Here is a 25017-nt window from a genome sequence, read left to right on the forward strand (position 1 = left end):
GTACCAAAGGCACCATGTTGCAGTTCAGAGAGTGCGGAAACGGAGAGAGTGTGACGGAGATGCTGAGAGAGAGAAACACGGCGTGATTATCTCCAGGCCTCAGCCCATCTCCTTAGTCTCCTCTCCCATGCAGCCTCTGTTGGGCCGCAGAGCCCTCGGAGACAGGCCCGTGTAATCGCTTAGGCCTCATTTAACCTCATTACAATAAGTAATTCACACATTTCAAAAGTGGATCCTCTCACAGTCATTAGGTGTAATTAAATTGAGCGGTCACGTTAGAACGGTTTTAGAGAGGGATGCATCCTAGAGGATTTTTTGTTTATTTTTTACTCTAGTAATTTTACACACTCTGTGCTTTTGAATTTCATTTTCAGCCTCAAAATCATGCACTTGTGTAGGTAGGCCATTGGTGCAGACTATACCACAGCACATTATGTAGCCAGCTGTGTGTACCTAGGACTTTGACATACTGGTCTAAACAGGAAACTATAACTGGGCCCTAGTTATAGTTTAGAGAGAGTTGCAAGAATAAGATGGATGAGCTTCGTTTGAGAGTCTCCTATTAGAGAGACTTCAAAAACTGCAATATTATATGCCTTGCAGAAACTTGGCTGGCTCAATCTATGAACATAGTACTCAGTGGTTTCTCCATGCAACGGCACGATCAGATGACAGATGACCGCAGCCTCAGGCAATTCCAAAGTTGGAGAGGTGTGCCTCTTCATAAACAAAAACTTCTGCACTGCTTCCAGTGTGAAGGAAATATCGAGCTTTTGCTCACCTGATATGGAATACCTCATGGTAAGCTGCAGACTTTTATTTACCTACAAAGAGAGTTCTTATCTGTACTTATTATCACAGCTGTCTACATCCTTCCACAAGTCAACACCACTTTGTCACTCAACAAACTGTATTGGGCCATAAACAAACAGGAAACCACTACCCAGAGGCAGCGTTTCTGCGTTTCTACCTCACTTCTACCTACACGTCTCCTGCGCCACTAAGGACGCTAAAACTCTAGACCACTATTATTCTACCCACAGAACAACATACAAGGCCCTCAACCTCTTTTTCGGCAAATCATACCATGACTCTATCCTCCTGCTTCCTGGTTACAAACAAAAGCCCAAACAGGAAGTACCAGTGACGTGATCAATACAGAAGTGGTCTGATGGTCTGATAAAGCAAACACAAGGCTACAAGACTGTTTTGCTAGTACAGACTGGTAAATGTCCTGGGACTCATCTGATAATATTGAGTAGTTTACCACATCAGTCACACGGTTCATCAATAAGTGCATAGACGACATCTTCCCCACAGTGACTATACGAATACATTTTATGTTCACTTTGAGGAAAACAATGCAGAGTCTTGCATGAAAGCCCCTGTTGTTCGGAATGACTGTGTGATCTCGCTCTCCATGACCGATGTGAGTAAAACTTTTAAATCAAATCAAATTTACATCAGCTGATATATCAAAGTGCTGTACAGAGACCCAGCCTAAAGCCCCAACAGCAAGCAATGCAGGTGTAGAAGCACGGTGGCTAGGAAAAACTCCCTAGAAAGGCCAAAACCTAGGAAGAAACCTAGAGAGGAACCAGGCTATGAGGGGTGGCCAGTCCTCTTCTGGCTATGCCGGGTGGAGATTATAACAGAACATGGCCAAATGTTCAAATGTTCATAAATGACCAGCATGGCCAAATAATAGTAATCACAGTGAACAGGTCAGGGTTCCATAGCCACAGGCAGAACAGTTGAAACTGGAGCAGCAGCACGGCCAGGTGGATTGGTGACAACAAGGAGTCATCATGCCAGGTAGTCCTGAGGCATGGTCCTAGGGCTCAGGTCCCCCGAGATAGAGAAAGAAAGAAAGAGAGAAAGAGAGAATTAGAGAGAAATTCACACAGGACACCGGATAAGACAGGAGAAATACTCCAGATATAACAGACTGACCCTAGCCCCCAACACATAAACTACTGCAGCATAAATAAATACAGGTTAACACTTGCAAAGCCGACGGGCCAGACGGAATACCGTAGAACATACACAGACCAGCCAGCTGGCATGTGTCTTCAATGACATTTTCAATCTATCCTTGTCCCAGCATGTTTCAAGCTGACCATCATTGTCCCTGTTCCTGAGAACTCCAATGTAATCTACCGAAATAACTATCGCCCTGTAGCACTCACATCTGTTATTATAAAGTGCTTTACATAGCTGGTCATGACACACATTAACACCATCAACCCAGACACCCACACCAATTTGCATGCTGCCCCAACAGATTCACAGAAGACAGCAATCTCAATTGCACTTCACACTGCCGTCTCCCACCTGGACAAGAGGGGACATTTCTATGTGAGAATGCTGTTTATAGACTACAGCTCAACGTTCAACACCATAGTCCCCTCAAAGTTCATCACCATGCTCGGGTCCCTGGGACTGAACACCTCCCTCTGCATCTGGATCCTGGACTTCCTGACAGGCCGGCCCCAGGTGATGAGGGTAGGCAACAACACATCCGCCATGCTGACCCTCAATACAGGGCCCTTCAGGGGTGCGTGCATAATACCCTCCAGCACTCCTTGTTCCCCCACGACTGCATGGCCACGCACAACTTCAACACCATCATCAAGTTTGCTGATGACACGGAGCCTACAGAGAGGAGGTCAGAGATTGATCATGTGCTAGGTCAACAATAACAATAGCTGATTGTGGACAACAGTAGAAAGAGGGGAAAGCACGCCCCCATCCACATTGATGGGGCTGTAGTGGAGTGGGTCAAAAGCTTCAAGTTCCTTGGCATACACATCACTAAGGACTTAACATGGTCCACACACACCCGCAAAGTTGTGAAGAGGGCACTACAGCGCCTCTTCCCCCTCAGGAGGCTGAAATTATTTCACATGGGCCCTCTGATCCTCAACAAGTTCTACAGCTGCACAATCTAGTGAATCTTAACTGGCTGCATCAAAGCTTGGTTTGGCAAATGCACCGCCCTTGAACGCAAAGCGCTACAGACAGTGGTGTGGATGGTCCAGTAAATCACTGGGGCCAAGCTCACTGCCATCCTGGACCTCTATATCAGGCGGTGTCAGAAGAAGATTGTCAAAGACTTCAGACACCCAAGCCACAGACTGTTCACTCTGCTACCTGTTCGCTCTGCACTCTGCTATGCGCACACACACAAATACACACACACACACTTTTACACTCATCATATGCTGCTGCTACTTGGTTATTATCTATCCTTGTGATTAATGGGTTCCCCCAACCAGGGGTACTAGGACCCCTGGGGGTACTTGGCCTATCCACAGAGGGTACTTGAGAAGACTCATGAGAACATAGGCCTAATGGTAAAATGCACTTGAGGCGGTACTTAAGGGTCCCCCGGGCAGAGCAACATTTAGTTGGTGGTACAGTAACCGAAAAAGGTTGGGAACCACTGCGCTAGAGGATGAGTGCAGTTGAGAACATGACTACTTAACACATTGAAAATAACCTACAAATAAAGGTATCTTATATTTACTATAACCAAGGCCATCACATGGTGTCTGAAGTAGACTTTGTGTAGCCGACCATCAAATCTAACGACAAGGACGACAAAAAAGTTAAACCCGCCAAAGCAATTCAAGTTTGAAAGCCTCGCAGAATGGCCGGAGTGGAGACAGAGATTCTGCCGTTTCAGGACTACGACAAAACTGGACAAAGATGATGGAGTCGTCCAGGTCAGTTCGCTAATCTACGAAGTGGGCAGTGAGGCAGAGAAAATACTCAGCTCATTTGAATTCGCTCAGGAGGAGGATGAAACAAACTTTGATATAGTGTTGGGAAAGTATGACAACTACTTCATTCCACAACGGAATCTCACTAACAAGCGCGTATGTTTTTACCAATGCAGCCAGAGAGAGAGAGAGAAAAGGCAGAATGTACTGTACATCAGAGCTCCTTATGAGCTATCTGAGAACTGTGATTTCGGTGCTAAAAGGGAAGAACATATCCGAGACCGTTTAGTAGTGGGCATCACAGACAAAGAATTCTCTCAAAAGTTACAGTTGGTACTGACATTGACGTTAGCACAGGCTATTCAAAAAGTGCGGCAGTCGGGGGATGTTGCTAAGCAGATTAGCTTGCAGATGGGGGAACAGCAGCACGGGCTAATACAGTAGGTAGCTAGCAGCATCTCCAAAAGAACGAGAGCAGGCTATGGGGAGAAAAAAGGCTTGAGTCAAGGATATAGTGGCACTAAAACAAGCCACAATGCAAGGAACTGTGAAAGATGTGGTAAAAGCACACATGCTGGGAAAATGCTCAGCGTTCAAAAGCACTTGCAACAACTAAAATAAGAAAGGACATTGGTAATGTGTGTGGAAAAGCAAACCACAATCTGTGACATCACAGAAGAGATAGATCAAGTCCATGTTCTGGGCTCAGTTAGCAAGGAGGCTAGTGACTGCACTGCTCAACATAGGGGGCATCCCTACAAGCTTTAAAATAGACACAGGCACAGACACAAGCATTATTAGTGAAGAGACTTTTAACCAACTCTCACTGAGGAGAAAATTGCACCCTGCTGAAGTGCATCTGAACACCCCAGGGGTCGAGTTAAAGTGTCTAGGTCAGTTTCAGGCTAACCCTAGTTATAAGGGACAACAGTACAGTTTCCTTGTGTATGTGATACCAGGAGGGGGTGGAGGGGGAGGAGTTCAACAGTATGGTTAGCGATAATGGCCCCCAGTTGGCTTAGCCGTGTAACTGCTGTAGATATAGGCCTGGTTACATGCATAGATGAGGTCAGTGATGTTTTTGGGTGCTGCGGGAAGCTAAAAACTGAACCAGTGAAAATAGTCTTAAAAGAGTATGCCCAGCTAATGGTTCATGTGAAAAGGGAGCTAAATCTCATGGAAAATGAGGACATAGCGGTAAAAGTAATAGAGCCGACACAATGGTGCTGCTATGTTGCCAGTGCTAAAGCCAAATGACAACATACCAATCTGTGTCGATCTAAAACCACTGAACAAAGTAGTGAAAAGAAGGAAATCGTGTCAAAACTGTCAGGAGCCGAAGTGTTCACCCCGCTAGATGCAACTAGTGGGTTCTACCAAATCCTTCTCCATTAGGAGAGTAGCAAGCTGACTACTTTCTGACTGACTACTCACTCCTTTTGGGAGATACTGTTTCAAACTTCTCCCGTTTGGGATAACCAGTGCCCCCAAGATTTTTCAAAGGAAAATGACGGAAACTCTTTATGGCTCGAGGGTGTGGCTACATACATGGACGATGTACCGATCTATGCCAACTCTGAGCAGAAACATGACAAGTGCCTGGGAAATGTGCTCAGTCGTTGAAGCAACAGGCCTCAAGCTCAACAACGACAAGTGTAAGTTCAAACAAAGCCAGCTTTTCTTCCTGGGGCACATCATTGACATAAACAGAAGCAGGCCAGACCTGGAAAAGGTCATGGGGATAAGCAACTTCCCCCAGCCCCAGACCATATGCAAGTATGCAAGCTGAAGCGTTTCCTCAGGATGGTACAGTATCTGGGGAAATACATTCCGGGGCCATCTACTGTGGGGCAGCCGCTCTACGAGCTCCTCAAAACAAAGGTAGAGTGGGCCAGGGGACACACACAAAGGAGGCAGCATTTCAGAGACTTAAACACTCACTAACCACTGCTCCTGTGTTAACTTATTATGATTCTAGGAAGCCTACAGCAATGTTAGCTGATGCCAGCAGCTGCGGAGTAGAGGTGTCCTACTTCAAAAGCATGTTGAGGACTGGAAACCAGTCGCGATATTGTCCCCCAGTTCAACAGCATGTTTAGCGATAATGGCACCCATTTCAACAGTATGGTTAGCGATAATGGCCCCCAGTTGGCAAGTACAGGGCTAAAATAACTCAGTAAGGAGTATTACTTCATACATTTGACAAGTGGCCCCACTTCCCACAGAGTAATGGACATGAGGAGAGAGCTGTACAGACAGCCAAGTGGATGCTCAAGCAGACAGACCCTCTTCTCACTCTGCTGACGTACAGAGCCACTCCCCCAACATCGACAGGTTTCAGCCCGGCTGATCTACTGATGGGGAGAAGAATCAGGACAACCCACCCTTCATCCCTTCACTCCTCTGTTCCTCTGGTGATGTAGAGGTGAATCCAGGCCCTGCAGTGCCTAGCTCCACTCCTATTCCCCAGGCGCTGTGAGGCGGTGTTGCAATCTACTGCAGAGATAGCCTGCAAAGTTCTGTCCTACTATCCAGGTCTGTACCCTTGATGCCCTCATTCTCACACAAATTATCAATGAACCTACCAGGTACCACCCCAAACCCGTAAACACGGGTACCCTCATAGATATCATCCTAACCAACTTGCCCTCTACATACACCTCTGCTGGGGTAAAGTCATTTTCTCTGATAAATCCCCTTTCCGGTTGTTTGGGGCATCCGGAAAAAAGCTTGTCCAGAGAAGACCAGGTGAGCACTACCATCAGTCGTGTGTCATGTCAACAGTAATGTATCCTGAGGTCATTCATGTGTGGGGTTGCTTCTCAGCCAAGGGAGTGGGCTTAAGAACACAGCCATGAATAAAGAATGGTACCAACACATTCTCCGAGAGCAACTTCTCCCAACCATCCAGGAACAGTTTGGTGACGAACAATTCCTTTTCTTGCCATAAGGCAAAAGTGATAACTAAGTGGCTCGGGGAACAAAACATCGATATTTTGCGTCCATGGCCAGGAAACTCCCGAGACCTTAATCCCATTGAGAACTTGTGGTCAATCCTCAAGGGGCGGGTGGACAAACAAAAACCCACAAATTCTGTCAACCTCCAAGCAATGCTTATGCAAGAATGGGCTGCCATCAGTCAGGATGTGGCCCAGAAGTTAATTGACAGCATGCCAGGGCGGATTGCAGAGGTCTTGAAAAAGAAGGGTCAACACTGCAAATATTGACTTTTTGCATCAACTTCATGTGATTGTCAATGAAAGCCTTTGACACTGAAATGCTTGTAATTATACTTCAGTATTCCATAGTAACATCTGATAAAAATATCTAAAGACACTGAAGCAGCAAACTTTGTGGAAATTAGTATTTGTGTCATTCTCAAAACTTTTGGCCATGACTGTAGTTCTCATCATAGTTGCGCTTCTTCGATGGTCCAACGTCCCTGTCTGTTTGGTGCTTTCCTGGGTAAGGGGACAGTAGGTCTTCGGCTGCATCAGATTCACAACTGTCAGTGCCCATGCTTGCTGGGCTAACAGCAAATGTAGAATTACTGATGCTAGCATTGGATGTGCTCGTGGAAACAGAACAACTTGTGTTGTCGACAGATGCAGGTGTAGTACTGCTAGTAGTAGCATTTATTTAACTAGGCTACCTGTATTTGACATTGTGTTCTTATTTCACTGAACACTAGATGGTTTAATGTTATTTTTGGCAGTGAAATATGGCTACTCAGGTGAGAAAAAAACCTCACCCAAATGTATAGCCCCGTTGGATTTTATGTTTCAATTTTTAAAAACGTGAATCACATTTTTATTTGGTGTACCCCCGATGTACCCCAGTTTGGGAATACCTGTGCTTAGCACTACTTAGCATTCAGTTGCATGTCGTTTTGTTACTTCACATTTATGTTATTAAATGTGGTCACACATTGAAAATAACCTACAAATAGAAGTATCTTATATTTAACAAATAACCAAGGCTATTACAAACCTCATGCTATATACACCAATTTTGTAAATGTTTGTTTTTCATCAGAAATGATTGCTTATGGCTACTTTCATGAGCGTGTATAATTTAACTGTTCTCAGATTGGTAGTTAATAGGTTTCAGATTGTTTTCCAAATAAAATCCTATATATCTGTTGTTTAGCTGGAATGGAAAGTTTATATCCTGTATATTTGACTGTGATATGTGGTTGTCTCACCTAGCTATCTTAAGATGAATGCAAGTTGCTCTGGAGAGGAGCATGTGCTAAATGACAAAACCTTGTTTTACGTACAGATCTCATATTATTGTATTGAATAATATATAATAATCATGTTATTTTGCAGTCTGCAATGTAACCACCACACTCTCAGAGATATATGTAGTACTGATATGTTTTACACAGTCAAATTTAACAAACAACTAACTACATGTTTAATTAAGAACTGTACAAATGATACATTTGTTACATCAATATAAAAAATAATATACAGTATATACAGTACCAGTCAAAAGTTTGGACACCTACTCATTCCAGGGTTTTTCTTTATTTTGGCTATTTTCTACACAGTGAATACATCAAAACTATGAAATAACACATATAGAATCATGTAATAACCCAAAAAGTGTTAAACAAATCAAAATATATTTTATATTTGAGATTCTTCAAAGTAGCCACCCTTTGCCTTGATGACAGCTTTACACACTTGGCATTCTCTCAACCAGCTTAATGAGGTGTGCATTTCAGTTAACAGGTGTGCCTTGTTAAAAGTTAATTTATGGAATTTCTTTCCTTCTTAATGTGTTTGAACCAATCAGTTGTGTTGTGACAAGTTAGGGCTATATTCTGTATACCACCCCTATTTGGTAAAAGACCAAGTCTATATTATGACAAGAACAGCTCAAATAAGCAAAGAGAAACGACAGTCTGTAAGGATGCGTGCAGGTGGGAAGGGAAGTCAGGCGCAGGAGATCCAACTTGGTATAAAATCGGAGCAGTTTAATAAGTGCTCAAAAACTCTGAAAACCAAAATATACAAAATAATACAAGTGGGTACAAAACCCGTCGCACACCAGAACATATCTTGCACATAGCTTACAAACAAACAATCACCCGACAAGGACAATGAGGGGGAACAGAGGGTTAAATACACAACATATAATAAATGGGATTGGAACCAGGTGTGATACAAGACCAGACAAAACCAAAGGAAAATGAAAGGGGATCAGCGATGGCTAGAAGGTCGTTGACTTTGAACATTGCCCGAACAAGGAGAGGGACCAACTTAGGCAGAAGTCGTGACAATAGCCGCGCGTCGACACCGGCCTCGGGGACGACCCGGAAGGCGAGGCGCAGGGCGATCCGGACGAAGACAGTGGAACTCCTGCAGCATAGATGGGTCCAACACGTCCTCGACCGGAACCCAGCACCTCTCCTCCGGGCCGGGCCGTACCCCTCCCGCTCCACGAGATACTGAAGGCCCCTCGCCCGGCGCCCCGAATCCAGTATGGAGCGAATGGAGTACGCCGGGGCCCCCCCGATGTCCAGAGGGGGTGGAGGAACCTCTGGCACCTCAGACTCCTGGAGCGGGCCAGCCACCACCGGCCTGAGGAGAGACACATGGAGCGAGGGGTTAATACGATAATCGGGTGGAAGCTGTAACCGATAACAAAGATTGTTGACTTCCCTGAGGACTTTAAATGAACCCACAAACCGCGGACCCAGCTTACGGCAGGGCAGGCGGAGGGGCAGGTTTCGGGTTGAGAGCCAGACCCGGTGCCCCAGTGTGAATACCGGGGTCTCACTGCGGTGGAGATCTGCATTAACCTTCTGGCGCGTTACGGCCTGCTGAAGGTGGACACGGACGGCTTCCCATGTCTCCTCCGCATGCCTGAACCAGTCGTCCACCGCAGGAACCTCGGTCTGACCCTGATGCCAAGGCGCCAGAATGGGCTGGTACCCAGTACGCACTGGAAGGGAGAGATGTTTGTGGAGGAGTGGCGGAGCGAGTTCTGTGCCATCTCGGCCCAGGGCACGAACTCCGCCCACTCCCCCGACGGGTCCTGGCAATAGGACCATAGAAACCTGCCCACATCCTGGTTCACTCTCTCCACCTGGCCATTAAATCCCTGAAGTAAGGCTGATCGAGACCCCCAGACGTTCCATGAATGCCTTCCAGACCCTAGACGTGAACTGGGGACCCCGATCAGACACTATATCCCCAGGCACCCTGTAGTGCCGGAAGGCGTGTGTAAACAAGGCCTCCGCAGTCTGTAGGGAGACCGGACAGAGGGAGGAGATGACAGGAATTCGAGAAATGATCCACAACGACCAGGATCGCGGTGTTACCCTGTGAGAATGGAAGATCAGTAAGAAAATCCACCTACAGGTGCGACCAAGGCCACTGTGGAATGGGTAAGGGGTGTAACTTACCTCTGGGCAGGTGCCTAGGAGCCTTACACTGGGCTCCCACCGAGCAGGAGGAAACACACTTCCGGCGCCACCAGGCAGGAGGCGGGAGTATGGGTGTGGGCCGCTCCTCTGTGTCATAAGGTCAGGACAATGCGTCAGCTTTCGCGTTCTGGGAGCCTGGTCTGTAAGAAAGGTAAACACAAAACGTGTGAAAAACATGACCCACCTTGCCTGGCGAGGGTTCAGTCTCCTCGCTGCCCAGATATACTCCAGATTGTGGTGGTCAGTCAAGATGAGAAAAGGGTGTCTGGCCCCCTCAAGCCAATGTCTCCACACCTTCAAGGCCTTGACGACAGCCAACAACTCCCGGTCCCCCACGTCATAGCTTCGCTCTGCCGGGCTGAGCTTCCTCGAGAAGAAGGCACAGGGAGGGAGCTTCGGTGGGGTACCCAAGCGCTGAGAGTGCACAGCTCCTATCCCAGCCTCGGACACGTCCACCCCCACTATGAACGCCAAAGAGGGATCCGGATGGGCCAGCACGGAGCCTTCAGGTTCTGGTAAAAGCCCTGTCCGCCTCAGCTGTCCACTGCAAGCGCACCGGGCCCCCCTTCAGCAGTGAGATAATGGGAGCCGCTACCTGACCAAAACCCCGGATAAACCTCCGGTAGTAGTTGGCAAACCCTAAGAACCACTGCACCTCCTTTACCGTGGTGGGAGTCGGCCAATTACGCACGGCTGCAATGCTGTCACTCTCCATCTCCACCCCTGAGGTGGAAATGCGATACCCTAGGAAGGAGACGGACTATTGGAAGAACAGGCATTTCTCAGCCTTGACATACAGGTCATGCTCCAACAGGCGACCAAGAACTCTGCGCACCAGGGACACAAGCTCTTCGCGTGATGTCAAAATGACATCAATATACATCACTACACCCTGCCCGTGCAGGTCCCTGGAAATCTCGTCTACAAAGGCTTGGAAGACTGCTGGCGCATTCATCAACCCGTACGGCATGACGAGGTACTCAGAGTGTCCAGAGGTGGTACTGAAAGCAGTCTTCCACTCGTCTCCCTCTCGTATACGTACCAGGTTGTATTCGCTCCTGAGATCTAGTTAGGTGAAGAAGCGCGCCCAGTGCATTGACTTTATCACTGCGGCTATGAGCGGTAGCGGGTAACTATACCTCACAGTGATCTGATTCTGACCCCGATAGTCAATACACAGATGCAGACCTCCCTCCTTCTTCTTCACAAAAAATAAACTCGAGGAGGTGGGTGAAGTGGAGGACCGAATGTACCCCTGACGCAGGGATTCGGAGACATACAGTATGTTTCCATAGCCTCCGTCTCCGCCTGTGAGAGGGGATACATGTGACTCCTGGGAAGTGCAGCGTCTACCAGGAGATCTATCGCACAATCGCCCCGTCGATGAGGTGGTAATTGAGTTGCCTTCTTTTTGGAGAAGGCGAGAGTCAAATCGGCATTTTCAGGGGCAATGCTCATGGTGGAGACCTGGTCTGGACTCTCCACCGTAGGAGCACCAACGGAAACCCCTAAACAACTACCTGAGCACTCTCGCGGCCACCCCGTGAGAGCCCTCTGTGGCAAAGAAACATTGGGGTTATGACAAGCTAACCAGGGCAGGCCCAGCACCACGAGAAACGCAGGAGAGTCAATAAGGAAGAGACTATTTCTCTCCGTATGACCCCCCTGCGTCACCATGCCCAAAGGAGCGGTGACCTCCCTAATCAACCCTGACCCTAATGGTGGACTATCTAATGCGAACGTGGAACATTAACTATAAACATTAACTATCTGAGCAGCTAACTGATCGCTGCAGCTGTACATTGTCCATCTGTAAATAGCCCACCCAATCTACCTACCTCATCCCCATACTGTTTTTATTTTATTTACTTTTCTGCTCTTTTGCACACTAGTATCTCTACCTGCACATCATCATCTACTCATTTATCACTCCAGTGTTAATTTGCTAAATTGTAACTATTTGTTCCTATGGCCTATTTATTACCTACCTCCTCATGCCTTTTGCACACACTGTATATAGACTTAATTTTTTCGACTGTGTCATTGATTTGTTTATTGTGTTATTGGCTTGTTTATTGTTTACTCCATGTGTAATTCTGTGTTGTTGTCTGTGTCACACTGCTTTGCTTTATCTTGGCCAGGTCGCAGTTGCAAATGAGAACTTGTTCTCAACTAGCCTACCTGGTTAAACAAAGTTGAAATATATATATATTTTTTTTAAATGGTAAAGTATATATTATTTTGTGTTTTTCCCCCATGTCTAATTGAATGCTGGTCAATGCTGGCCAATGCTAATTGAAACCTGGATTCCTGTATAGAAGATGAACAATTATTCTAGTGTGGTAAGAAAAAGTAAGTGAAAAGAGAACGAGACACTTACAGAAACATAGACAGATAACTTTCAAATATTTTATGTTTGCAGTAATAGCTTTTTCCAGCAGGGATATCTGTGACAGCCGATAGAGAGGGCTTGGTCAGATGTGACGTCATCTTGGCAGTGCTCTTGATATCTGTGACACACTGATGAGAGGACTCATCATTTCACAAACCCAATTTCACCAAGAGAACTGCTGCAAATAGTGACAATCCTTTTTGTTTTAACTAGCTTCAAAATGAGCAATTGGCTCCAGTGAAGCGCATGGTTTAGTATCTCAGTATTGCTCATTACTGTGTTTCTCACACTAGGGTATTCTTTCATTTCTGTTATGATTGAGACTTTTCGATACGAAGAGACCATTTTGAACTTTTTAGATGATGACACACATTTCATGCTTGTTTGTCAGACTTCTGTACCTTGAAAGCTGTTTCATGAACGGTTGATTTTTTGGAAAGTGGTACTTTGTATTGTCCTTAGATACTTTCTGCAGTGTGATTTGCTGAACACCCAGTGAACCCTAACAGACAGCCCTGCAGCGGTCTTGCCTCAGTTCACCTTATTTGAACACTTCTTCCCTCTTTCAGGTCTGCAGTCATCACCATGTCTACATTCCGTTTTGGACAGCACGTCATCAAGGCCTCAGCAGTGTTTCTACAAACTGAGTTGTCCTTCGCCCTGGTCAACAGGAAGCCTGTGGTGCCTGGACGTATCCTTCAATTATCACTTTAACAGGCCCTAACAGGGACGCTGCTTGTTAGCTGGGGCTGAAGGAGAGAAAACGACTGAACCATCCTGAACCTTAGTCTGGACACAGGTAGGTCACAGCTCTCTCTCTCGCTGTCTCACCTCACTAGAACATTCTGTGCTCAATTTAGCAGTTCAACAGTTTGTCTCTTTAGTAAGGTGGGTGTGACCTCAACAATAGGCCAAGTAAACAGCTGTTTACAACAGAAACAGAAGGAATAAAAAATTAATGTCCACATAATGTCCCGCATTATGTGGACAATGGCATTTTTTACATAGTATAAAGTTTAGTTGTGTGTGTCACGACAACACATGTTTACCTCATAATGGATATAGGCAGAGCGGGAATCTTTGTCAGCTCTTGCCTTGCATCCACTCTTCTCTCTCTTTCGGTGAAAAATGCAATATTTTTGTCTATTAATCATCGTTTTCAACCAGCAAATGCAAACCTTGCATTAATTTGCATGATTTCCATTGCTGATTTGCTTGAATAATGTGCTTATTCTCTTTTTGGTATAATAATCAGTCCTTGGCTTTGTGCTTGAGTTCCTCAAGTGCTGTTCTGCATTGCATAACTTCTGTGTTTAGATTAACTTTGGACTTGGGGAGATTTTTCACCGCATTATAGGGCATTGCTGTATAATCCTTAAGTCTAAAGAAAGGGAAAAATGTTCTCAGGTTCTCAGGCCATGAGGAATGCATTTGCATTATTTAATCATACACTTTTTTGTCCTACAGGGAACATTATAATAATGCCAGAAAGCAAATTCACTGAGTAGACACTGATTATCACTCCAGTGTTAAAGGGCACTTTTTGTTTCCTAAAGTGTGTGTCTGTATGTGTGCGTGCGTGTGTGTAAGTGAGTGTTTGGTGCCATACTACTGTCTTTATGCATGTGTATATGAGTCGCTGTCTGTGTGACTATAGGTGAATCTACAGCCACAGTGGGTCTGTGTTGTTGAATATGCATTGGCACATAGCTCTACTGTTAGATGTGTTTTGTTGGCTGTGTGAGGGCTTAGATCAAAGCGCTATTCTTTGCATTCATATCTGTACATGTTGTGGTGTTGAGAGGTAAATAGGACTTGGCTGAAATCTGAAACATTAAATTGTTATGTGTCTGCACTTGGACTTCCCAGGGATATTATGGGATATCTTCCCAGGGAATGTTGGGATGTAGGGTCTCTTGCGCAAAAGGACAATCCCTGTGTGTTTACACGGTATGCATTAAAGTCTGTGGGAAAACCCAACGGACATAAACTAAAATCTCTCTTTCCTTTTTCTCTCCCTCTCTGTCTCTCCAGTGACCCACCAATGATGTTGTTAGTTACTCTCACTCAGATATCATATTAACATGGTATAAGTCATTGCAAAATGTGTAGAATTACACGAAATGCTCACTTTCACTTACGCAAATGCAGCTAGCTAGATTAGCCTATTCAAACACCCGATACAAATAGAGAGGGATGCTATGTTACCTAGCTGGCTATGGCTATCCAACACTTCCAAGTCAAGGTAAGCTTTTGGTTTTATTAATTTATTGCCACTGGGGCCTGCCGGTGTAACTGCTAAACTGCTTGCTGTACACTGTTCTTCAAGATTGTAGCGGGTTTACTAATGCATTAGTTCTAGTAGCTACACTACCTGACCAAAAGTATGTGGACACCTGCTTGTCGAACATCTCATTCCCCCCTTTGCTGCTATAACAGCCTCCATTCTGCTGGGAAGGCTTTCCACTAGATGATGGAACATTGCTGCATGGACTTGCTTCCATTCAGCCACAAGAGCATTAGTGACGTCAGACACTGATGTTGGGCTATTAGGCCTGGCTTGCAGTCAGCGTTCCAATTCATCCCAAAGGTTTTCGATGGGGTTGAGGTCAGGGCTCGTTGCTGGCCAGTCAAGTTCTTCCAGACAGATCTCGACAAACCATTTCTGTATTGACCTCGCTTTGTGCACGGAGTCATTGTCATGCTGAAAAAGGAAAGGGCATTCCTCAAACTGTTGCTGCAAAGTTGGAAGCACAGAATTATCTAGAATGTAATTGTATGCTGTAGCATTAAGAGTTCCCTTCACTGGACCAAAGGGAACTAGACCGAACCATGAACAACAGCCTCAGACCATTATTCCTCCTCCACCAAACTTTACAATTGGCACTGCTCCAGAGTCCAATGGCGGCGAGCTTTACACCACTCCAGTCGACGCTTGGCATTGCAGATGATGATCTTAGACTTGTATGCGGCTGCTTGGCCATGGAAACACATTTTATGAAGCTCCCATTTTATGAAGCTCCCAGGCTGTTTAGAACTCGGTAGTGAGTGTTGCAACCGAGGACCAAAGATTTTCACACACTTCGCGCTTCAGAACTCGATGGTCCCGTTCTGTGAGCTTTTGTGACCTACCACTTTGTGGCTGAGCTGTTGTTGCTTCTAGACATTTCCACTTCACAACAACAGTAGTTGACCGGGCAAGTTCTAGCAGGGTAGAATTTGACGAACTGACTTGTTGGAACCTATGACGGTTTCATGTTGAAAGTCACTGAGCTCTTCAGTAAGGCCATTCTACTGCTATTGCGTGTCGATGAAGATTGCATGGCTGTGTGCTCAATTGTATACACCTTTCAACAACGGGTGTGGCTGAAATAGCCAAATCCACTAATCTGAAGGGGTGTCCACTAGGGATGCAATGGTACAGTTGGCCCACGGTTCGGTATGTATCACGGTTTTTGGGCCACGGTACGGTTTCACTATCTCTACATTTAAGAAAAGTGTGCCCTTGTATGACTCTCATACAGGGGATGAGTGTGCAACACGTAGCTCTTCATCTCCCAATACAGTACATAGTGAACTGTCACAGTGAGGTAGCTTTGAGTTGCTCTGGAGGTTCAACTATCAGTGGAGAGAGCTAGATAGGGTGTCTGTGTCAATTAGTTTTAAATTTCTCTCCGTGATGTTTCATAGAGTTTGGGAATTACTTTGTTGTTGAAATGTGTGCTGGAGGGGACATTGTAACACTGTTCAATTTTTTTCATCAGGTCGGTATCGGTATCCACCGAACAGGGCTGCAAATCTTTGGCTATGAATACTCCCACTGCTTTCGTTATTTCTTAATTTTTTTCTGAATTTGTCGCAAATTGTTGTTGGAAGGCAGGAGCAGGAGATTGTTGTGTTTTCGCTAACGAGTGGACTCTCCTTGCTCCAGCTCCACCTGCATGGGATACGGCCGGGTGATGGCGACGTAAATGACACATCATGTTTCCACTCTAGTAGCCGACAGTGGCAAAGCAATACTTGCAGACTGTACTTTGTTTGTTTACGGTCTTCTTCAACTTGTCATCGTATTGAACGCTGAATACAAAATGTTCCCACACAGCGGATTTGAGAAACGGCGATGCCTCTTAAAATTTGCTTCTCTCTGTCTCGCTAGCACTCGCCATTGTCACGTTAGAGCTGGGAGAATATTTATTTGTTTTTAGTTTCCCAGTTTCCTGTCCCCTTTAGGGAGGTTTCCCACTGAGATGTCATTGCAAATTGTCCATTGGTTGTTTAAGGGGGGGGGTGGTTGTGGTCACTGCGGTTGCCACATTTTGAGACATTGCTGTGGAGTAAAGTTTGTCAGCCCTCAGGAGACCCCTAGCCCCTTGTGCCCCAAGCAGTTGCCTGCCAAACCTGTTCACAAACTGCGTATCTGGTTCTGTGGGTCTGTATGTACAAGGTGCATGTAGTCTGCAGCGCAATAAGCACGTTTTGGAAATTATAGGAAAATGACAGGCATATCGTAATTTCGCGGTTCACGTGTGCATATTGAACCGTAGGGGGCGTACCGAACGGTTCGACAACATACTTTGTACCGTTGCACCCCTAGTGTCCACATGCTTTTGTATATATAGTGTATGTTGACTATGATGTTAATATGGTGACAACGATGTAGGCTGTGTGTAGAGGTTAGCAGTTATTGTTTGAAGGTTTGGCTTGGGAAGGTTTTTTCATCACATATAGCTGTTGTATTGTGAACTGAAGTCTACAAGCGAAGGGAAAAGGTGAGAGGAGGAGAGAGCATAGATGCGAGAAGGAATTATATATACAATGAGCAAAGTGATCATGCTGTTTATGTGGCTGCTAGTTCTGTTTTTGCATGTGATCAGGGGTGCATTTATTCTGCCGATTCTATTGGAGTCTTATATCTCCCTCACTAACTTTAAGTATCAGCTGTCAGAGCAGCTTACCGATCATTGCACCTGTACACCTGCCCATCTGTAAATAGCCTACCCAACTACCTCATCCCCATATAGTTTTTTTTTGTTGCTCCTTTGCACCCCAGTGGGGTGCACATTCATCTTCTGCACATCTATCACTCTAGTCTATCATTCCAGTGTTTCGTTGCTAAATTGTAAATATTTCACCACTATTTATTGCCTTACCTCCCTAATCTTACTACATTTGCACACACTGTATATAGATGTTTCTATTGTGTTATTGACTGTACGTTTGTTTATCCCATGTGTAACTCTGTGTTGTTTGTGTCGCACTGCTTTGCTTTATCTTGGCCAGATCGCAGTTGTAAATGAGAACTTGTTTTCAACTGGCCTATCTGTTTAAGTAAAGGTGAAATAAAGGTGAAATACAATTTTAAAAATCTTAAACGGAAGCAAATGGAACAAAACAGGGATAAACATACCTGAATTTGTTCAATTGAAACTCGTTTGCAACTGTTGGATGTTCACAACCTAGATCAGCTAGAGGCTAGATGCAGGCAAGAGTGTGCAAGACGGTATTGAATGTGTCACTGTCTGTCACCTTGACTACTCAAGTATCTCTCGACCTGTGCACCTTTGTTGTAAACTTTCTTTCTTAGGCTAGGTTGTATCAACCTGATGATGGGTACAGGGAAAATGTTAGTATTATGTAATAGTCTAAACCTATCGATGTTACATTGAGTTGGGTGAATGGAATATGAATGACAGTCATCCAATATTCTGTAATAGAAATAAGGCCATTCCCCAACCAAAAATTATTTTTGTCCTCCCTCATCTTAAACGGCACCGACTGCCACTGGTACATGCTCACATGCATTCACCAGGGTTTCCGTTTGCCGGTAATTGGCTAACGTTGGAAAAAAATATGAAAAATCGAAAAGCTGATAAATAAAGTTGTTGCAGGCCAAATTGACAGGGAGAAAATAAATCCCATTGCAAAATAATGCTTTTTATTCAGCGAAGGAAATGTCAGTCGATCTAAACACACTTGACCGTCATGCTTATTGGTGTATAAGTTAATTTGCAGTACTTAGTGGAACTAAATCAAATCATATGTTATTGGTCACATACACGTGTTTAGCAGATGTTATTGTGGGTGTAGCGAAATGCTTGTGTTTCTAGCGCCAACAGTGTAGTAATATCTAACAATTTCACAACAATGCACACAATGCACACAAATCTAAAGTAAAGGATTGGATAGCATACAGTACAGAGCCTATTTTGAGCAGAATATCACCTCAGCTTGTTGCTGCTGGAGTGAAACATGCTTTTATATAAATACAGTCATTGTTCAACAATTGTAAATGCAATTGCGAGTAAAAAAAAACAACTTTTTAATGGTCACAATTAAAAAGAGCTACTATTTTTATTACTCAACTGGTAATTGAAGCGCGCCTCCCATTTGCTATTAAAATGCATAGGCAACATCAACAATCAACAATCATCAATCATTTTGCAATGTAAGCTGGGGGCAGTATGCATTTTGAAAACTGATACTTCATTGTTTGAAACCTGAACGTTTTACTTCATATTATGAGGCATGTTTTACCTTGCTTCAATGTAACTATTTATATTTCTAAATACTTCTTAATATGCAATTGAAACCAGCATTTATCTCCTGTTCTGTTCTTTTTTTGGGTTGTTCAGAAGCCAAATGTAAGGACCGACGCTGGAGTAGAGAAGCAGGGATGGGGAGTCAACATTTAATTGGAACAGACATGGAACAGGACAAGAACAGTGTCAGAACCCATAATACACAGACATAAGACAATAATTGCAGCAGGGGAACAGAGCTGGGGAAATGACAAATATAGGAGAGGTAATAAACAGGTGATTGAGTCCAGGTGAGTCCAATAATTTACTAATGCGCATGACGAGGGAAGGCAGGTGTGCGTAATTATGGTGGCAGGAGTGTGTAATGCAGGGCAGCCTGGCACCCTCGAGCGCCGGGGGGAAGAGCGGGAGCAGGCGTGACAGTACCCCCCCTTCTTGGGATGCCACCTGGAGTCCAACCTGGGCGAGCCTGACAGGCCGGCCGAGGTACGGGCGCTGGACAAGTCGGCTGGGTGTAAAATCCTGAAGAACCGGCAGAAGCGTGGTTGCCTGGTGAGCCAGCTGAGGCATAGGAGCATGACGATCCCGCTGAGGTGTAGGAGCCCGAAGATCCGGCTGAGGCGTAGCAGTCTGAGGAGCCGGCTGGGTGTAAAACCTGACGATCCGGCTGAGGCCTGACGTGGGATTGGCACCTTCTGAGACAACCAGAGAAAGGAAACCTGTCGAGCCAGCTATGGCATGGAAGCCCGATGATCCAGCTAAGGCACCCCCGGTTCCATCGGCGGCAGCCCCCAGACCCGACGCCAGCATTCCCCGATGCCTCATTTGATGGCTGCTGCATTCTGTAAGGACTGACGCTGGAGGAGAGAAGCAGATACGGGGAGTCAACATTTAATTGGAACAGACATGGAACAGGACAGTGTCAGAACCGGGTAATACACAGACATAAGACAGTCAATGCAGCAGCGTGGAACAGAGCTGGGGAACTGACAAATATAGGGAAAATAATAAACAGGTGATTGAGTCCAGATGAGTCCAATAATTCGCTGATGCGCGTGCCGAGGGAAGGCAGGTGTGCGTAATGACGGTGGCAGGAGTGTGTAATGCAGGGCGGCCTGGCGCCCTCGTGCGCCAAGGGGGAAGAGCGGGAGCAGGCATGACACCAACGGCACGATCCTAGTCATAGTAGATAAATTACCATCATCTAAATGAGATTTCTGTCATTCTGAGCACCATTAATTTTTTATTTTTTATTATTCACATTTATTTAACAAGCTAAGCTAGTTGAGAACAAGTTCTCATTTACAACTGCGACCTGGCAGACACAGAGTTACACATGGAATAAACAAGCGTACAGTCAATAACACAATGGAAAAATAAGAAAGTCTCTATATAGTGTGTGCAAATGGTGTGAGGTGGTAAGGCAATAAATAGGCCACAGTAGCGAAGTAATTACAATTTAGCAAATTAACACTGGAGTGATAGATGAGCAGATGGTGATGTGCATGTTTCTATACTGGTGTCCAAAAGAGCAGAAAAGTAAATAAAGACAATATGGGGATGAGGTAGGTAGATTGGCCAGGCTATTTACAGATGCGCTATGTACAGCTGCAGCAATCGGTTAGCTGCTCAGATAGCTGACGTTTAAAGTTAGTGAGGGAAATATAAGTCTCCAGCTTCAGTGATTTTTGCAATTCGTTCCAGTCATTGGCAGCAGAGAACTGGAAGGAAAGGTGGCCAAAGGAGGTGTTGGCTTTGGGGATGACCAGTGAGATATACCTGCTGGAGCGCGTGCTACGGGTGGATGTTGTTATCGTGACCAGTTGGCTGAGATAAGGCGGAGCTTTAGCTAGTATAGACTTACAGATGACCTGGAGCCAGTTGGTCTGGCGACAGATATGTAGCGAGGGCCAGCCGACTAGAGCATACAGGTCGCAGTGGTGGGTGGTATAAGGAGCTTTGGTGACAAAACGGATGACACTGTGATAGACTGCATCCAGTTTGCTGAGTAGAGTATTGGAAGCTATTTTGTAAATGACATCGCCGAGGTCGAGGATCGGTAGGATAGTCAGTTTTACGAGGGTATGTTTAGCGGTGTGAGTGAGAGAGGCATTGTTGCGAAATAGGAAGACGATTCTAGATTTCATGTTGGTTTGGAGATGTATGGCATTGAAGCTCGTTAGGAGGTTAGTTAACACAGTGTCCAAAGAAGGGCCAGATGTATACAGAATGGTGTCCTCTGTGTAGAGGTGGATAAGGGAAGCACTCGCAGCAAGAGCGACATCGTTGATATATACAGAGAGAAGAGTCGGCCTGAGAATTTAACCCTGTGATACCCCCATAGAGACTGCCAGATGTCCGGACAACAGGCCCTCCGATTTGACACACTGAACTCTGTCTGAGAAATAGTTGGTGAACCAGGCAGGGCAGTCATTTGAGAAACAAAGACTGTTGAGTCTGCCGATAAGAATACGGTGATTGACAGAGTCGAAAGCCTTGGCCAAGTCGATGAAGACGGCTGCACAGTACTGTCTTTTATCGATGGCGGTTATGATATCATTTAGTACCTTGAGCATGGCTGAGGTGCACTGTGACCAGCTCATTCCAGGGTTTTTCATTATTTGTACTATTATCTACATTGTAGAATAATATTAAAGACATCAAAATTATGAAATAATACATATGAAATCATGTAGGAATCAAAGAGATGTTAAACAAATATTTTTTATATTTGAGAATCTTCAAAGTAGCCACCCTTTGCCTTGATGACAGCTTTGCACACTCTTGGCATTCTCCCAACCAGCTTCATGAGGTACAGTAGTCACCTGGAATGCATCTCAATTAACAGGTGTGCCTTGTTAATTTGTGGAATTTCTTTCCTTCTTAATGAGTTTGAGCCAATCAGTTGTGTTGTGACAAGGTAGGGGTTGTATACAGAAGATTGCCCTATTTGGTAAAAGACCAAGTCCATATTATGTCAAAAACAGCTCAAATAAGCAAAGAGAAACCACAATCCATCATTACTTAAAGACATGAAAGTCAGTCAATCCGGAAAATGTCAGGACCTTTGAAAGTTTCTTCAAGTGCAGTCGCAAAAACCATCAAGCGCTATGATGGAACTGCCTCTCATGAGGACAGCCACAGGAATGGGAGACCCAGAGTTACCTCTGCTGCAGAGGATACGTTCATTAGAGTTACCAGCCTCAGAAATTGCAGCCTAAATACATTTTTCACAGAATTCAAGTAACAGACACATCTCAACATCAACTGTTCAGAGGAGACTGCGTGAATTTTAATTTAAATTTTTTTATTTCACCTTTATTTAACCAGGTAGGCTAGTTGAGAACAAGTTCTCATTTGCAACTGCGACCTAGCCAAGATAAATGAGAATGAGGCCTTCAGGTTCAAATTGCTTCAAAGAAACCACTACTAAAGGACACCAATAATAAGAAGAGACTTGCTTGGGCCAAGAAACATGAGCAATGGATATTAGACCGGTGGAAATCTGTCCTTTGGTCTGATGAGTCCAAATTTGAGATGTTTGGTTCCAACCACTGCGTCTTTGTAAGACTCAGAGTAGGTGAACGGATGATCTCCTCATGTGTCGTTCCCACCGTGAAGCATGGAGGAGGAGGTGTGATGTTGTGGGTTTGCTTTGCTGGTGACAGTGTCTGTGATTTATTTTGAATTCAAGGCACACTTAACGAGAAGCCTTGGCCAAGTCAATGAAGACGGCTGCACAGTATTGCATTCTGCAGTGATACGCCATCCCATCTGATTTGCGCTTAGTGGGATTATCATTTGTTTTTAACAGGACAATGGCCCAACACATCTCCAGGCTATGTAAGGGCTATTTGAACAAGAAGGAGAGTGATAGAGTGCTGCATCAGATGACATGGCCTCCACAATCACCCGACTTCAACCCAATTGAGATGGTTTGGGATGAGTTGGACCGTGGAGTGAAGGGAAGGCAGAAAATAAGTGCTCAGCATTTGTGGGAACTCCTTCAAGGCTGTTGGAAAAGCATTCCTCATGAATCTTGTTGAGAGAATGCCAAGAGTTTGCAAAGCTGTCATCAAGGCAAAGGGTGGCTACTTTGAAGAATGTCAAATATAAAATATATTTTGATTTAACATTTCTTTGGTTATTACATGATTCCACATGTGTTATTTCATAGTTTTGATGTCTTCGCTATTTTCTACAATGTAGAAATAGCAACAATTTTTTTTTTTATGACTAGGTGTGTCCAAACTTTTGACTGGTACTGTAGGTCCTGGAAATTTCTCGAATTGACCGTAAATTAAAATCTTCCAGGTCACATTATCCGGCGCCAAATTTTCCTTATGGAATCCCTGGCAACATACGCTCAAAAACACACATGGACACAAACACACCACAAACATCATGAGAGCTGACATGCTGCTTTGCATATGTGACTTAACATACAGGTGACACCGTTACTCTGGAAAGACCATCTTGGCTTTTTCAATAATGTTGGGTTATGAGAAAGCAGGTGTCACTTCCAGTCGATGAGATGGACAGTTTGGTGAGATATTTGAGGGAGAAAATGTGTTTTATGTTGCCGTCAGGCCTGCAGTGTTTCCCTGCCTGTCGTGATTATTGATGGAGCTTCCCGGCAATGGGTTTCTGGGTAAATTAACAAGGCTGTCCAAGAGTCTGAATCTGAACTACATGTTCCGTAAAGTGTCCTACCTTTTACAGAACATGATCCAGGTATTGGGTAATATAAAATTATTTGATTTTGCTTAATTAGCTCTGGTAAACAACCCTGAACTACAGTGGCATAGTTGAAGGAGAACAGGGCTCCTAGACCCAAGACCAGCTATGAGAAGTTTACTCAAGAACATGAGGCAAATTACCTATTAGCGTTGCATGTGCCATCCAGGCCTGGGTAATGTGTGCTAAGTTAAATGATCAATGTGCCTCTAATGACCATGTTTCAACAAGGCCGAGCTATGTAAATTGAAATTGTGCTCATGAAGATTCTAATTGATTATGTTTTCTATTAGAATTACAGTATACTGTTTGTAGAATGTATGCTTGGCATATAGTAAATCACTTTTGCATTGCATTGCACTGCATATAGCATAGTAGTACAGCAGTCTTTAATGATATAAACTTCCTGAGTTACACTGTACAGTAAATTAAATCATTTTTAAAGCGGAGATGTTTACAAATTGGTAGGATATGACCCCCAATTTAACATGGTATCCTTTTTGATGTTTACTGTTTATAGCAACATTACTCTAATTGGAGTGTTACTACCTTTAACACATCATTACCCTTTTAATCTTTGCCAGTGAACTACCTTTTTTGATCTAGTGAACCCGGAACAAACTTACAAAGAATAAGTCTCAGTAAGTCTAAGTGTAAATTAACATCAAAGACAAATTGTGTATGTCTGCCTTCTACTGTATGCTATGGATAGGACAGCCTAATCATGTTGTCCGTTGGTGTCATGTAACTTTGCTCAGACAGAAGATGGCTGAAGGTCAAGCTTAAAATTTTGCATAATATCTTGTCATATCAGCATTAAACATGCCCACTGCCAAGCTCTTTAGGGCCCCTGCTACAGCTCAAATCCCCCCGTCACAGGCATGCAAATCTCCCTGACAACACAAATCACACCCTTTGATTAAACATCTTCTTTTTGGATAAATGCGTCATTAGTGAGATACTCAGAATAGTTGATTACATAGATCTAGTAATCCTATTGAAATGCATAATTAGCAACATTTCCCCCCCTCTTCCCGAGGTAGAAAATGGAGGGAAAGAAAGAGCTGTGATTAGCACGGCACAATGATCTCTCATTATCGTTCAATCTAGCAACACACATTACCAGACACACAGGCCGGGATTACCACTGTATTATGGCTTAGTTCTGGAAATAGCCCCTAGGTA

General features: G+C 44.6%; 1 protein-coding gene across 2 annotated transcripts in view; it reads left to right on the top strand.

The window, feature by feature from the left end:
* Window positions 1-25017, top strand: part of fhit (fragile histidine triad diadenosine triphosphatase) — a 299129-nt gene that overhangs the window by 88001 nt on the left and 186111 nt on the right. For both annotated transcript variants that reach the window (XM_024380237.2, XM_024380227.2), the window contains one exon: window positions 13126-13247. In XM_024380237.2, the coding sequence (XP_024236005.1) occupies window positions 13142-13247 (106 nt within the window). In that variant the 5' untranslated portion in view covers window positions 13126-13141. The remainder of the gene's footprint in view (window positions 1-13125; window positions 13248-25017) is intronic.

The sequence above is a fragment of the Oncorhynchus tshawytscha genome, linkage group LG02, assembly GCF_018296145.1.
Source record: "Oncorhynchus tshawytscha isolate Ot180627B linkage group LG02, Otsh_v2.0, whole genome shotgun sequence".
In the NCBI taxonomy this organism is placed as follows: Eukaryota; Metazoa; Chordata; class Actinopteri; order Salmoniformes; family Salmonidae; genus Oncorhynchus; species Oncorhynchus tshawytscha.